This window comes from Syngnathus acus, chromosome 12 (assembly GCF_901709675.1).
Source record: "Syngnathus acus chromosome 12, fSynAcu1.2, whole genome shotgun sequence".
Taxonomy (NCBI): Eukaryota; Metazoa; Chordata; class Actinopteri; order Syngnathiformes; family Syngnathidae; genus Syngnathus; species Syngnathus acus.
In genome coordinates this window covers 487465-503612 of record NC_051097.1, presented here as the reverse complement: position 1 = coordinate 503612, position 16148 = coordinate 487465, and the positions used below count along the sequence as shown (strand labels likewise).

Genomic DNA, 16148 nt, shown 5'->3' with positions numbered 1-16148 from the left:
GGCACATGGAGACCAAGCATCCCGCATTAAAAGACAAACCTTTGGAATTATTTTAAAGAACAGAAACGTGAACAAGAAGGACATTGTCTCCAATTACGCCTCGATGGGACCGGCTCGTTTCTGAGAAACAAGCTCAGTGCTCCCACTAATTCAACGTAATGGTGAGTTTTATTTTTATGTGGTTTATATTTGTTTTTATGCCAGTCGTATCATTTTATTTCATCGTATTTATATATTTATTATAAATGTATTTATTTATGTAAAGGCCGGTCCGCGAAAATATTTCTGACACGTAACCGGTCCGTGGCGCAAAAAAGGTTGGGGACCACTGCTCTAAAGGAAAGCACACAGTAGCAAAATGTGGCTTTTAATACAGCTTTTAAGATATTATTTAATGGAATTTTGTGCCATCAATCGCATTTCGTAAAATGGTGATTAATCTGGCAACTCCAATCGGGAAAACTATATTACGCCCCTTTAAGAAAAGTCTAATGAGCTCCTCTTCCTCAATTTACCTTTGTCACCATGTAGTAAAGAAAATGACAACTTTTTGTGTTTGGCAAAAAGAAAAAAAGATGACTCTCTTCAAATCTCTTTTTCCATACATAGTTAGCCTTTATCACACATTATCTATCCACATTTCCATCCGTATTGTTAGACGAATTATCAATTCCCGTCATGTGGTTTAATTTGTATGTATATATGATGATTTGTTAATGGTGTAGTCTTGGATTATTTACTGGACCAAATATCAGTTTTATTGGACCAAATATCAGCTCTAATGTTTATATTCAAAAAGAGCAATCTCATTGATACACATATAAATAAAAGGAAATGATCTCCCATCATAGAGTCAAAAATTTAACATTATAGCCCAAAGTATATAACAAGTTAGATCCTCATCACAAGTTAACTTTACCAGCCAGGAATTTTCTATTAAAGTGTCAAAATTATGATTAAATAAAATCATTATTAAATAAATTTTATTGAAAAGTAATAATAAAACTTAAACTTGAGAAAATCAAGACTCAACATAGACAGTAATATTGTAAAGAAACATTACTTTTAAATGCAAGTAGCTAGAAATATGTTACATTTTGGAAGTAAGTTGTCAACATTGAGTTAAACATGTGTCCAGCATGCCCATAATCAATATAAGGTAAAAATATTATATAAATTTGAAATACTCATATTACCCAAATTACAGAAAAAAATATATCTTACGAAGAGATGCTATTATAAATATTAACTTTTTATAAAACTTTCAGACTTAGTTAACTGTCGTAAATACACATTTGTAAAACTACATCTCACTTTGCCACAAAATCGTTTGTTGCTGAGTAATTTAGTTGCCATGTGTTACTACCTGGAGGAGGTACTGACTTCCCTGCCTCATGTCTTCTGCGAACACTGGTGTGTAGAAAGCCTTTGTTTCATTCTTGAGCAGCCAGCGCTGATACCGAGACTGGTCTGTTGCCAGATCTTTAAAGTTTGGCCTTCTATAACCCTGTGAGGTAGCAAAGACAAAAAAATAACAATGATACTATTTATACGAAATACTTAGTGATTGACTGTGTGTAATGCTAACATAATCTGAAACATTCTTAAATGCATTTTCTATTTTTTTTTCAAGTGTATCGATTAATGTTGTAAATGCGTCACAAATATACCATGTGATAGATACTAGTATGTGTAGGAAATTTAATGCCATAAGGAATTATTTGCTCACCGTTCGAATATGACCACAGATCATCAGACCCACATTCTTAGTAAAGCTGTGGACCAAGTCCAAAAGCGCTGGACGGGAGTTAGGGTAACCAGTCATCACCAGACACTGGGGTCTACATACAAAAATAAGCAAAAATGTGCATCATTGCTCCCCCCCATTTTACTGTGGTCTAGCCTTGGAGTGGGACATGAGGGGTGGTGGATGAGTGGGGGTGGGTATCTAAAGTAGATTAGCACAATCAAAGCAAATATGTTAATCTCTTTAGGATTACAAATAGGTGATGAGAGGACATGTGAATGAACCCTGAAGCCACACTAATTATTCTGCCTTTCATAGTGCTTGTTAGCTCTCATCTGAACTGGGAATTGTAGAATGACCATTCAGCTTCAGATGTTAATTTGATTTAACCATACAACAGAGATGATCCAATCCAATGATCTGTTAATGCGCGCTTACTTATCTTTTATACCTGAAATTCTTAATGTGGTCTTCTACTCCACTGAGGTGTAAAGTGTGGGTGAGAGCCTGATGGTAGGTCAAAGCCTGGGTCGATGAGCCCCAGTTCACATCTGGACAGGAGAGAGCATGCATGCAGAAACGCGCATTGGAGTTAGGAAGTGTGTTTGTGGGTCACCTCGCTGAGCCACAGGCAATCTGTCCCATGTGGCGTGATGGGCAATAAGAAAGCCTTGTATGTATGTGTAGCTGCATGTCAAACTGTGTACACACAGGTGTGGTCCAAGTTGTTAGGCCTGCATTGCATTTGTAGAGGTTGCAAGGGCACTGCAGCGTGACTGTCCAGTATTGTGTCAGGAATTGCAATTCTTTTTGGTGATTGGTATCAGTAAAGATCAAGGCCATAATGCTCATCATAACATTTTGCAATGTCAGGATTCTGAATAGCTGCGGTAGAGTCATTATAATGATCCATTATCCAAACTGCTTATCTTCACGAGGGTTGTGGGTGTGCTGGAGTCTATCTCAGCTGACTTTGGGAAGTAGGGAGGGTACACCCACATTTTCACCAGCATTATTAGTGCAACGGAATGTATTGTCTGCCATATGTGAGCAATATGTAACATTAGTAACTTGTTAGCAGATTGAGCCATTCATTACTCAGAGCCCCTTTACGTACTATTATAAATAAATGAATAAATGACTTGTTGAGACTTTCAGGTGGAGTCAGAGTGGGAGACCTTCACTCACTGGCAGACTAAAACAGAATGACACTGATTAGAGTACCACTCCTCCAAGTGGAGCACAGTGCGAGGAAGTGAACCAATCGGAATTGCTTAGATTTCTGCATAAATTGATCATAAACTGTGGTTTGATTTTAATTCATATCATAAAATAAACACTGCCTATATTGATACCATTCAAACAATTGCAGTATATATTTTCATATTGTTGTTTTGAGCTTAGCAAAATCTCTCACTAGTCATACGACAGGGAGGAGGGAAAAGTACTAGTAAGTGAACCTTTGGCTTTAATAACTCCTTCGCCAGTCATCCCAGGAATCTTGCTAATCTAATTAGTAAAGAATTAACCAAAATGTATCCTGATCACATCTGATCTAGTACATCTAAAGGAAATATTTGGTTGAGGTTATTGCTGTCAAAATGACGGTGAATCATTTATCAAACTAAAAAAAACCTGACATTTTCCTCCATGTCCTGTGAATCTTTTTGCTATAAAAAAATATGAAAACTATTCGTTTAATGATGACAGGGGCACAGTGGAAGGCTAGTTAGCATGTCGCCTCACAGTTCAAAAGTGCAGGGTTAGATTCCGTCTCTGGCCTTCCTGTGTAGAGTTTGCATGTTCTCCCCATGGGTTTCCACCGGGTTCTCGGCTTTCCTCCCACATCCCAAATACATGAATGGTAGGGTAATTGGGCACTCTAGATTGACTTTAGGTGAGTGTGAATGCTTGTTTGTCTATGTGTACCCTATGATTGGCTGGCAACGAGTTCTGGGTGTCCCTCGCCTACTCAGCTGGGATAGGCTCCGGTACGCCTGCGACCCTCCTGAGGGAAAGTGATTCGGATCATGGATTTTAAGAAAATTTAAGATGACATACTTACCAGGCTTTTTATAGCTGACATAAATATAGAGTCCCAGAACAATGACGTTGGTGAAGAGAGCAGCCCACCAGTTGATGACAAACATTACCACGCAGCACAGTACAGCTCCCGCAAGCGAAACCCACATGTTGTAGTATTTGAAGCTGGGACGCCACCCTGTGATATCAATGCCACAAAGTCACGTCACAATTCAGAACAAAGACAGAAAACAAAATGCTAAAATATTACTGGTATATCCGCATGTAAACCTCCGCAAAACTCTTGTGTTAAAATGATTAAACGAATTATTAGAAGTCAAACTTGAGTAGGTTTGTCAAATACACCACCAAGAAAAAAACGTTTTTTCTTTTCTTTAATGAATTATGACCATGAACTGTAAACAAGTTACAAAGAGCATGGAAAGAGAGTATCTTGATGTTGTATGTACTTGGGTTAAAGAATGAAGGGTATCAGTCTGTTATACATGAGCTCAGAAAGTTACACCTGCTATTTAAGACCATAATTACTCACTCAGCCTAGGGGTAACACAAAAATTGAAGAAATAGACTTTTAGTGATGGGACACAGTGATGCTGCGTTGTTATAGAATGACTAAGGCTACAACCACAACACATAAAGGGTACATTGACCATGTCACTTCATTCGCTACAGTATTATGTAACAATCCCCTAAGTGATTTTGGTAATGACGAGGCTAAGATTTTACATACAAATAGTTTTTGGAAAGGTGGTAAAATCTTGTGAGGCAGTAAAGGTTGGTCTATTTTCTCAATATTTCTCAATATTAGCCTCAGATTGAGCCATGTACCATTTATGTGCTGGTAAATACATAATCTGCTCGGTAGAATTAAATGCAAGACAGGGAATCTGTACCTGGAGCACAGCTAGCGCTCTGGGGTTAAAGGAGAAAAAGAGCATAGAATTTAATATATACAATGAAAAATCTATTATCTTGGGCGCAAAATGCTTTAAGGTAAGATGTTTTAAAACAAAGTATTGTAAAAAGTTATTTGCCAAGTTTTCATCATCCTTGTCCTGCGGTTGGTGTCTAACTGATTTCTTCCCAATTTCTGAATGCAACTGTTTACTATCTGGCTTAGACTGAATGACTCAATGGCCCCATTTGAAAAATTCTTTAAGTTTCTGAACAGAACTTTCTTCAAAACTGCTGTTCAATAATTCAGAGTGCACCAAAATCAGTGCTGGTGCGCGCTGTTGGTGCTCCAAACAGGTCATGGTGCATCAGTGAGTCATGCAGTACAGATAGAAACAGTTCAAGCACGAGCTTCTGCAGAGCACATTGTGAGTATGGATGGGTGTGTGAATGGCTGAATATGAGGATCTGTAAAGTGCATTGAGCACCATATGGCGTAGATAAAAGCACTACATTAGTGGACTCCATTTGTGGTTTACCTTTCTTACACAGCTAAATAAATAAATTAATTAATAAAAGAATCCATGAAACAGCAAAGCTGAATTGCAATATAGCGAGGGAAAAATGTGTGTGTGTGAGTGTGTGTGTGTGTGTGTGTGTGTGTATGTATGTATGTATGTATGTACCGTAATTTTCGGACTATAAGTCACGTTTTCTTTCATAATTTGGGTGGGGGGGCGACTTATAATAATACTTATGTTTTTTTTCAAATATTTTCAAAACTTCAGGATCTGTAAAGTGAAACCGCGATTAACGAACCGCGATGTAGCAAGGGATTACTGTAATTTGAATTTCAAGTGACGTCAGCAGCGCGACGCGGCGTGGCGCGGCGGTTGTTTACAAAAAGGACAAAGATTGATCACGGGATGACGAAGGGCCCCACGTACTACCGGCATCATTAGCGGCTTTGTTTGTAAGTGACACGGAGGACGAAGAGTTTGAAGGATTTAAGGATTTGGAGTGACACAGAAGGTTTGAAAAACTATTATGGCTTTTACGCACGCCCAGTCCTACTCTACGGAGCTCTCTTTCACCTCAGTGGATAGAAGTCGGGGGCCGGCGCTCCCCCGGGTGGCTGTCCGGGGACGGTGGATGGGGCTCGGTCATGGCTTTTACGCACGCCCGGTCCTATTCTATGGATCTCTCTTCCACCTCCGTGGCTGGAAGTCCACGCCGCCACACGCCTGGAAGTTTGTTTTGTTAAATAAAGAGCCGTTTACCAAACCCACGTCTTTCCTTGTACTTTGTTAACGCTACAATATAGTTATATACTAGATCTGTGGAATAACGACGAGGCTGACGTTAGGGCGCACGTTGTTGACAAAGGACGAGGAATTTGATCGATGGATTTAATGATTTGGAGTGACACAGATGGTTTGATAATATGATTGCTTATATAATAGTTATTTGATATCTAATTTATATATCGTTATATGGGCCTGTGGAATATTTTAAAGCGCAAGCGCCGTCAGCGGCGCGCACCCATTGTTGACAAAGGACGATCGATGGATTTAATGAATTGGAGTGACAGATGGTTTTATAAACGTGTTATTTATGTAATAGGTTTTTTTAATAACTCTGAATGTTACGTCACGCCCGTTCTCAGCTCTCCGTTTGTGTTTCTGTCACGTTAGCATACCTATCGTTTAGCCTGTTGTTGCTCGTTCATGTCCCGTTCTTGGTGTTGGATTTTGTCGAATAAATTTCCCCTCAAAATGCGACTTATGCTCCGGAGCGACTTATATTTGTTTTTTTTCACGTTATTGTGCATTTTATGGCTAATGCGACCTATATTCCGGAGCGACTTTTAGTCTGAAAATTACGATATGTATGTATGTACATGTATATATTTATTTTTTAGATGAGATGAACTTATTTCAAAGTAAATCTTATTTTGAAAAGAATGAGCTCAAATTACTGTATTTTTCGGACTAAATGTCGCTCCGGAATATACGTCGCATTATCCATAAAATGCACAATAAAGTGAAAAAAACATATATAAGTTGCTCCGGAGTATAAATCGCATTTTGGGGGAAATTTATTCGACAAAATCCAACACCAAGAACAGACATGAACGAGCAACAACAGGCTAAACACAGGTACGCTAACGTGATATAGACACAAACGAAGAGCTGAGAACGGGCCTGACGTAACAATGACAGTTATCCAAATAACTATAACATAAATAACACCTTTATCAAACCATCTGTGTCACTCCAAATCATTAAATCCATCGATCGTCCTTTATGTCAACAATGCCGGGTGCGCGCCGCTGATGGCGGTTGCACTTCAAAATATTCCACAGGACCATATAATTATAAACAAGAATCTTATCAAACCATGTGTCACTCCAAGTCATTAAAATCCCGTGATCGAATCCTTTGTCCTTTATGTAAAACATCGCCGCATATGCGCCGCAGTTCAGATTACAGTAATCCCTTGCTACATAGCGGTTCGTTTATCGCGGTTTCACGACATCGCGGATTTTAGAATTTTGAAAATTTGTGAATAATTTCACATTTAAGTCGCTCCTGAGTATAAGTCGCCCCCCCTACCCAAACTATGGAAAAAAACGCGACTTATCGTCCGAAAAATACGGTATATTAGTTTTCTCGTAGGGCCGTTTTGACTGTGAACCCATGTATGATTGCCTCATATTATCACATATAAACAAAAAAAAAGATGGATAACTACTATTGAAATCACAAGCCAGTACATATTTTTTCAACTGATTTTTTTATTTATTTTAAAGGGGGGATTGGTAACAAAACAAATCTTACATTATCTAGTTACGCAGTGTTGTTAAAAGTCAAGACAATATGCAAGAAAATTGAAGTCGACACATGACTTGACTTCACAGGCCACACAAAATAATGTCGCGGGCTGGATCTGGACCCAGGGCCTTGAGTTTGACACCTGTGATTTATGAATAAATGAACGTCACCATCATCTTTCCTGTTATAGCACATTTACACGCTTTATCACCACGTCCGTGAAACCTACCTTTAGTGAATTCCATTTCAAAATAAGTGTGTTTATGCTATTAAATTGTCACTATCTTACTCACTAGTAAACACACTAAATTTAAAATGAGTTGTTTATTGAAGTGTGTGTGCCTATACAAGTAACTGATAGTGTGTGGGTGACAGACGCTTGATTTGTGTGCAGGCAGCGTGGGATTGATTCCCGCTCAGTGGTGGTGTGCATGTGAGTGCGATTGGTTGTTCGTCTCTACATATATACGACACTGAACAAGATAAGCGGTGTTGAAAATGGGTGGATGGATAGATGTGTCTACAATGTATTTGAAAATGATGTGCATCTCTCGTTGTTCTCAACATTTTCTGCTCAAACTTCAATTATCTGCAAATCTTCCTTCACCATATCAATAAATGTTCTCTTTGCCTCCTACTACCATTTCCAACATTCATGTGCTAATATCCACTGTTCCTCCTTTGCACATCCCCAAATAATTTTCATCTTCTTTAGCTTAATCTGTAAACCTTCCAGTCAGTAGAGAAGTAATCATTATTTTAGAATGTGCTCTCAATGCCTTTTAGGAGAAATACATTGATTTTCACACAAAGGAAATGTTTAAGAGATTTCTACCATAACAGCTTTGATACTGCATATTACAATAGATCACATTTAAAGTAGTTTACTTATCTTATAACTTACCCGGGGAGTTAGCCAATGAGGCATGGAACACCGAAAAGTTGATCAATGCATAGGAGGCCAAGAAAAAGTTAGAGATGATGGGGGCAATTACGTTCAGTTCAGCTGCAACGAAACAAAACATAGATGACCAGTTGTTCACATTCTTAAACACAGTATTGCAATGTTCACATTATGTAGCATCAATAAGACACTTTCTCAAAGACTCTTTTTTATAACATAGCGAGAACTTAACGGTCACAAACTCCGCATGTTCAATACACAATGCTAAAAAGGTCTACCACTTCACTTGTCCATATTTAAGCCCAAAACACTACTCCACCATCTCCTGTCGTTGTAGTCTTGCTATAACATGGTGATCATCTACTATATATCCAAGGGGAACTTTCATTAGTTAATGAAAATAATTACCGTAATTTTCGGACTATAAGTCGCGTTTTTTTTCATAGTTTGGGTGGGGGGGGCGACTTATACTCAGGAGCGACTTATATATGTTTTTTTCACGAATTTTTACTTGATCATTAACACGTCACTTACTTACAAGTATAGTTGACCACTTCACATGTTATTTTTAGTATAGTTGATCACTTCACATGCTTTGATATCTATCTTGAACATATTCAAAACATGAAAAATGGAGAGAAAAAATCAAATAAAGTAATTAACACTTTAAAGCGCCATATCCTCTGGACATGTCCTCTGTCACCAGGATGACATAAAGGACGAGAAATTTGATCGATGGATTTATTGATTTGGAGTGACACAAATGGTTTGATAATATTGTTGTTTATGTGATAGTTATTTAGGGTGGGTTTGGGGTGGTAGCTGCACTGACTACAACATGAAGGCCCTCCAGCGTATAGAGAACACGGCTGGTAAGATTATTGGTGCTTCACTCCCCTCCTTGAAGGACATTTACACCTCCCATCTCACCCGCAAGGCGACCACGATTGTGAGTGATGCGAGTCACCCCGCTCACTCTTTGTTCGATCTTCTGCCCTCTGGGAAGAGGTACAGGAGCCTGCGCTCCCGCACCACCAGACTCACCAACAGCTTCGTACTCCAGGCTGTTAGGATCCTGAACTCTCTCCCCCCTTCTGCGTAGCGTCCTGTACTTTTGCGCTATATTCTGACTGTCTGCTGTATGCACACTTGCTCCGTTTTGCTCCTCTTATTTATTTATTTATTTATTGTGTTATTTGTTTATTTATTGTTTATTTATTATTTATTCATCACTCTTATTATTCATTGTTTGTGCCTTCTTGTTTTTATTTTGTGTTGTTTGCTTGTATGTATGTCGTGTACTATGTCTCGTCACCGTGGGATAGTGGAAACGTAATTTCGATTTCTTTGTGTGTCTTGGCATGTGAAGAGGTTGACAATAAAGCAGACTTTGACTTTGACTTGACTTTGATTTAAAATATAGTTTATATATCGTTGTATGGGCCTGTGGAATAATTTGAACTGCGGCGCGGCACACGGCATTGTTGACAAAGGACGATCGATAAAAGACGAGAAATTTGATCGATGGATTTAATGATTTGGAGTGACACAAACGGTTTGATAATATTGTTGTTTATGTGATAGTTATTTAAAATATAGTTTATATATCGTTGTATGGGCCTGTGGAATATTTTGAACTGCGGCGCGGCACACGGCATTGTTGACAAAGGACGATCGATAAAAGACGAGAAATTTGATCGATGGATTTAATGATTTGGAGTGACACAAACGGTTTGATAATATTGTTGTTTATGTGATAGTTATTTAAAATATAGTTTATATATCGTTGTATGGGCCTGTGGAATATTTTGAACTGCGGCGCGGCACACGGCATTGTTGACAAAGGACGATCGATGAATTTAATGAATTGGAGTGACACAGATGGTTTTATAAACGTGTTATTTATGTGATAGTTTTTTTAAATAACTGAATGTTACGTCAGGCCCGTTCTCAGCTCCTCGTTTGTGTTTGTCACGTTAGCATACCGTATCGTTTAGCCTGTTGTTGCTCGTTCATGTCTGTTCTTGGTGTTGGATTTTGTCGAATAAATTGCCCCCCAAAATGCGACTTATACTCCGGAGCGACTTATATATGTTTTTTTCACATTTTTGGGCATTTTATGGCTGGTGCGACTTATACTCCGGAGCGACTTATAGTCCGAAAATTACGGTATGTATATATATCCCTAGATCTATCTAACTAAATAACTCGTCTACAAGTGAAGAAAACCCAATCGCAAATTCACATCGTGGCGGTGTAAAAACACTTAGTTCTCCGCATAACTAAGGAGATATGATGTGACGAAAGTAGCGCCAAAATCCTGCCGAAAATAAGGCGGATGTTGTTGCATCAGTGCTGTCAGTTAGGTTTACAGAGGCAAGCCGATTTCCGAAAGATGACGTCGAGGCGGGCGGGCGAATGCTCGCAAGTCGCCGTGGCCCCCCCCCCCCATATATAAACAACATTTTCTCAACGGATTTGCACGATTCACGAAAATGATACTTTCGACGGAAAAAAACACGGAAATCCGCAGATCCGCGGAAAATTCTCATCCCTGAGGGTTCCAAAAACAATTCGGACTTGGTTCACATTTAAGTCAATGTCATCACAATAAACATTTAAAACATTTGTAAGCATAATACTTTTAGAAAACAAATTATTTTCCATTCTATCGCCATATTATCAAGCAGTGTAGCTAGCTACCTTACCAATTAGGATGAAAACAAGAGCGATCACAAAGGTCAGGATGTAGCCTCGGAGAGGCTCATTGTTCTTGCCATAACCTTTCGCAAACATTCCGAGGCCTGGGTAAATGTTGTCTTTACATAAAGCCTGCAAAAAAAAGAATCATATTGTTAATATGTAGAGGACATGTTTCTTACAAGCCTAATCATAATTAAAATTGCTTTAGATATTTTTGGGGGGTCATCCGCACTCTGGTTGTGTGACCAATGTGTCTGTATTCATTTTCCATCCATCCATCCATCCATCCATCCATCCATCCATCCATCCATCCATCCATCCATCCATCCATCCATCCATCCATCCATCCATCCATCCATCCATCCATCCACCCACTTCCGCTTATCCGGGGTCGGGTCGCGGGGACAGCAGCTTTAGGAGGGACGCCCAGACTTCCCTCTCCCCAGCCACTTCATCCAGCTCATCCCGGGGGATCCCAAGGCATTCCCAGGCCAGCTGTGAGACAGTCTCTCCAGCGTGTCCTGGGTCGTCCACGGGGTCTTCTACCGGTGGGACATGCCTGGAGCACCTCCCCAGGGAGGAGTCCAGGAGGCATCCTGATGAGATGCCCGAGCTACCTCATCTGGCTCCTCTCAATGTGGAGGAGCAGCGGCTATACTCCAAATCTCTCCCGGATGACTGAGCTTCTCACCTTATCTCTAAGGGAGAGCCCGGACACCCTGCGGAGGAAACTCATTTCGGCCGCTTGTATCCGGGATCTTGTTCTTTCGGTCATGACCCATAGCTTGTGACCATAGGTGAGGGTAGGAGCGTAGATCGACCGGTAAATTGAGAGCTTTGCCTTTTGGCTCAGCTCTCTTTTCACCACGACGGACCGGTACTGAGTCCACATTACTGCCGACGCTGCACCGATCCGCCTGTCAATCTCGCGCTCCATCCTGCCCTCACTCGTGAACCAGATCCCAAGATACTTAAACTTTTCCACTTGGGGCAGGATCTCATCCCCGATCCGGAGAGGGCATTCCACCCTTTTCCGACCGAGCACCATGGACTCGGATTTGGAAGTGCTGACCCTCATCATGACCGCTTCACACTCGGCCTCCGCCCAGCTCGCTTTGCACCCGACCCCTTTGGCCCCTCCTACAGGTGGTGAGCCCATGGGAAGGGGGACCCACGTTTCCCTTTCGGGCTGTGACCGGCCGGGCTCCATGGACGAAGGCCCGGCCACCAGGCGCTAGCCTTCGAGCCCCACCTCCAGGCCTGGCTCCAGAGGGGGGCCCCGGTGACCCGCGTCCGGGCGAGGGAAAACTAGGTCCATATATTTTATCCATCATAAGAGGTCCTCTGAGCCGTGCATTGTCTGGCCCCTCACCTATTAATTTTCCTAAGTAATGATATGTTATGGGTGGTGAAATGAGAGCGCGACATACCACCCCTGACGTACCGCCATTCATGGTTAAGGTGCCTTTGAGTAAGGTGCTCAAATCTACCAAGGTGTGAGGCATATGTTCAATTAGTGAAAGTCTTACCTATTTTAAGCTGGTCTCACCTGAAATACTTTGGGTGCACTGACCAACGATGCTAGTGCTGAGGACAGGGTGGCAGAGAAAATTCCTGCTGTAATGATAGGTCCAAAACCCGAAACCATGCTCATAACCTGTACAAACAATGAAAACATGTTTGCTATTTACACATAATAGAGTCAGTGTAAAAGACAGAGTAAAGATTTGAAAACTCAACATACCTGATAATCATGGTGTAGACCATAGCGACAGCTATCTTTGTCTCTCTTACAAGCAGAAAAGTCATAGCCAAATTTGCAAGAAGCATCTGTGCAATTCATTAGGAACTGAGAGGTGACTGTGTCATTTCCATTGGCATCTCTCACAATACAGGAACCTGGGATGGCAAGTGTCAAATGCTCATAAAGGACTCACAAACAATGGGATATTCTTGAGAAAAAACTAAATAGAACTATATTTATATAAATATAAACACGTATAAGGACATACAAAGAACTAAGTACTCTACCTGTAGAAACAGCAACTCCCAGATAAACTATTCCAGTGATTAATATGGCAAGCATTGTTCCTCTGGGTATGGCCAGTTGTGGGTCCTGCAAGCATCCATGAAAATGAAATACATGAACATTCCAATTACAGAGACAAAGAAAATATCAGCCATCGAACCATGCAGAAGGATGTCTGTCACTCCAAAATTGCCATCATTTTAAAAGCAACTAAATGCCATTTCTAGACAAATTGCATGTGAAGGCGAAGAAGTTGAATAAAACTCGGGGAATGCTATGGAATAATATCAAATGATACAATTACTGGGAATGGGCTGAAAATGTTGAGAAAAACGGTAAGCGAGAAATAACGAATTTTTCGGACTAAAAGTCGCTCCGGAGTACAAGTCGCATCAGCCATAAAATGCACAATAAAGAGCAAAAAAACATAAAAGTTGCACCGGAGTTTAAGTCGCATTTTGGGGGAGATTTATTTGACAAAATCCTACACCAAGAACAGACATAAACCAGCAACAACAGGCTAAACGATATGGTATGCTAACGTGACATAAACACAAACGAAGAGCTGAGAACAGGCCTGACGTAACATTGATAGTTATCCAAATAACTATAACATAAATAACACCTTTATCAAACCATCTGTGTCACTCCAAATCATTAAATCCATCGATCGTCCTTTATGTCAACAATGCCGGGTGCGCGCCGCTGACGGCGGCTGAACTTCAAATCATTCCACAGGCCATCCCCGTGTGATTTTGATCCATCTCCTGGGGGAGAGGGGAGCAGTGAGCAGCAGCGGTGCCGCGCTCGGGAATCATTTGGTGATCTAACCCCCCAATTCCAACCCTTAATGCTGAGTGCCAAGCAGGGAGGCAATGGGTCTCATTTATATAGTCTTTGGTATGACCAGGCCGGGGTTTGAACCCACAACCTTCCAGTCTCAGGGTGGACACTACCACTAGGACACTGAGCTTTCTGTAAACAACGCCGCGTGTGCGGTCGTCAGTTGCAGATCAAATTATTCCACAGGCCCATAAAAATATATAAACTATATATCAAATAACAATAATATAAACAATTCTATCGAACCATCCGTGTCACTCCAAATAATTAAATCCATCGGAATCTTCGTCTTGTGTCACTTAGAAAAAACAAAAAAAAACACAGCTGTTGACTCCGGAAATCTGTGCGCCGCTGACGTCACACTAGATCAGGGGTCACCAACACGGTGCCCGCGGGCACCAGGTCGCCCGTGAGGACCGCATGAGTCGCCCGCAAGACTGTTCTAAAATTCGCTCAAATAGCGGCACTTGTCAGTGAGCTGCATCTATTTATTTTACAGTCAAACCTCGGTTTTCGAACGTCCTGGTTCTCGAACAAATCGGAATTCGAACAAAAAATTCGCGATTTTTTTGCTTCGGTTGTCGAACAAAATTCGGAGGTTGAACCTCGCGAGATGAGCCGGGAGGACCCTAGAAAACCCGACCGCGCGGCCCGGATGCCGACTGCCTCCGTTGTTATTGTATTTTTGTTACTTTGAGGCTTGTATTAAACCCTAATCATGCCTCCAGAGAAAGCAAGTGGGAGCAGTAAAGCCATCCTAAAACACAAAGACGCTCTTAAAGCAATGCGACAGTAAGCGCCCGGCGCACTGCGGTTGCGCGGTCGGACCAAATTAACCTCCCTGCGCACTGAGGTCCACTTACATTTTGTAAAGTACATCAGGACTTTAAAAATATTTTCTAAATTTTAGCAACGGCTCTGTCACAGTAATGCGACCAGCGCGGTGCAGTTGCGCGGTCGGCGGTGCGCTGCAGTTGCGTGATCGGACAAATATGCGCAAATGAAAAAATGCTTAAAAAAGGCGGGGTTTTTCTGTCTTGAAACAGATTAAAACAATTTTGTAATGGGGAAAAATAGATTCGGAATTCGACCGATTCGCTTCTCGAACCGCCTTCTGGAACGGATTGTCGGCAACAAGGTTTGACTGTATTTTTGCTATTCTTGTTAAAATTACACTTACATGTGAACTGGAAATGACAATAATAACACATAGTGGAAGCCAAATTGAGCAAATTGGCTATTTCAGAAGTGTGTGTCAAACTGGTAGCCCTTTGCCTTAATCAGTACCCAGGAAGTAGCTCTCGGTTTAAGAAAGGTTGGTGATCCCTGGACTAGATATATCAAATAAATGTATGATAAACAACTATTTTAACGAACTATCCGTGTCACTCCAAATCATTAAATCCATCGGAATATTCATCCTCTGTGTCAATAAAAAAAAAAAAACAGCTGTTGACTCCGGACCTATGTGCGCCCCTAACGTCAGCTTCGTCGTCAGTTGCGGCTCCAATTATTCCACAGATCTACGTATATAACTAGATTGTAGCGTTACCAAAGTACCAGGCAAGACGTGGGTTTGGTAACCGGCTCGTTATTTCACAAAACAAGAGCTCAACATATGTGTGTGTGCTCCAAGCAAGCGCCCTAGATCGCTCCCCCCCGCTGCCTTCACGACCTCTTCTAGACAATTGGAAACTGCTGAAGTCTAACAACATACACGTTGCTACTCTAAATAAACTATGTATCAAACCCTAAACGAGAGCTCGGACACCTGCGGAGGAAACTCATTTCGGCCGCTTGTATCCGGGATCTTGTTCTTTCGGTCCCAACCTATAGCTCGTGACCATAGGTGAGGGTCGGAGCGTAGATCAACCGGCTTTGCCTTTTGGCTCACTTCTCTCTTCACCACGACGGACCAGTACAGAGTCTTCATTACAGCCGATGCTGCACCGATCTCACGCTCCATCCTGCCTTCACTCGTGAACAAGACCCCAAGATACCTGAACTCCTCCGCTTGGGGCAGGATCTCATCCTCGACCCGGAGAGGGCATTCCACCCTTTTCCGACTGAGGACCATGGACTCAAATTTGGAAGTGAGAAACGATAGGAGAGAAAAACGGTAAGCGAGAAGAACTGTAGGCGCGAAAAACA

General features: G+C 41.3%; 1 protein-coding gene across 3 annotated transcripts in view; it reads right to left on the bottom strand.

Moving 5' to 3' along the window:
- slc12a2 (solute carrier family 12 member 2) overlaps positions 1–16148 on the bottom strand; it is a 97827-nt gene that overhangs the window by 25615 nt on the left and 56064 nt on the right. For all 3 annotated transcript variants that reach the window (XM_037265782.1, XM_037265784.1, XM_037265783.1), the window contains 9 exons: positions 13157–13241; positions 12870–13024; positions 12675–12782; positions 11131–11254; positions 8423–8524; positions 3813–3968; positions 2199–2298; positions 1730–1841; positions 1367–1507 (listed from right to left, as the gene is read on the bottom strand). In XM_037265782.1, the coding sequence (XP_037121677.1) occupies positions 1367–1507; positions 1730–1841; positions 2199–2298; positions 3813–3968; positions 8423–8524; positions 11131–11254; positions 12675–12782; positions 12870–13024; positions 13157–13241 (1083 nt within the window). The remainder of the gene's footprint in view (positions 1–1366; positions 1508–1729; positions 1842–2198; positions 2299–3812; positions 3969–8422; positions 8525–11130; positions 11255–12674; positions 12783–12869; positions 13025–13156; positions 13242–16148) is intronic.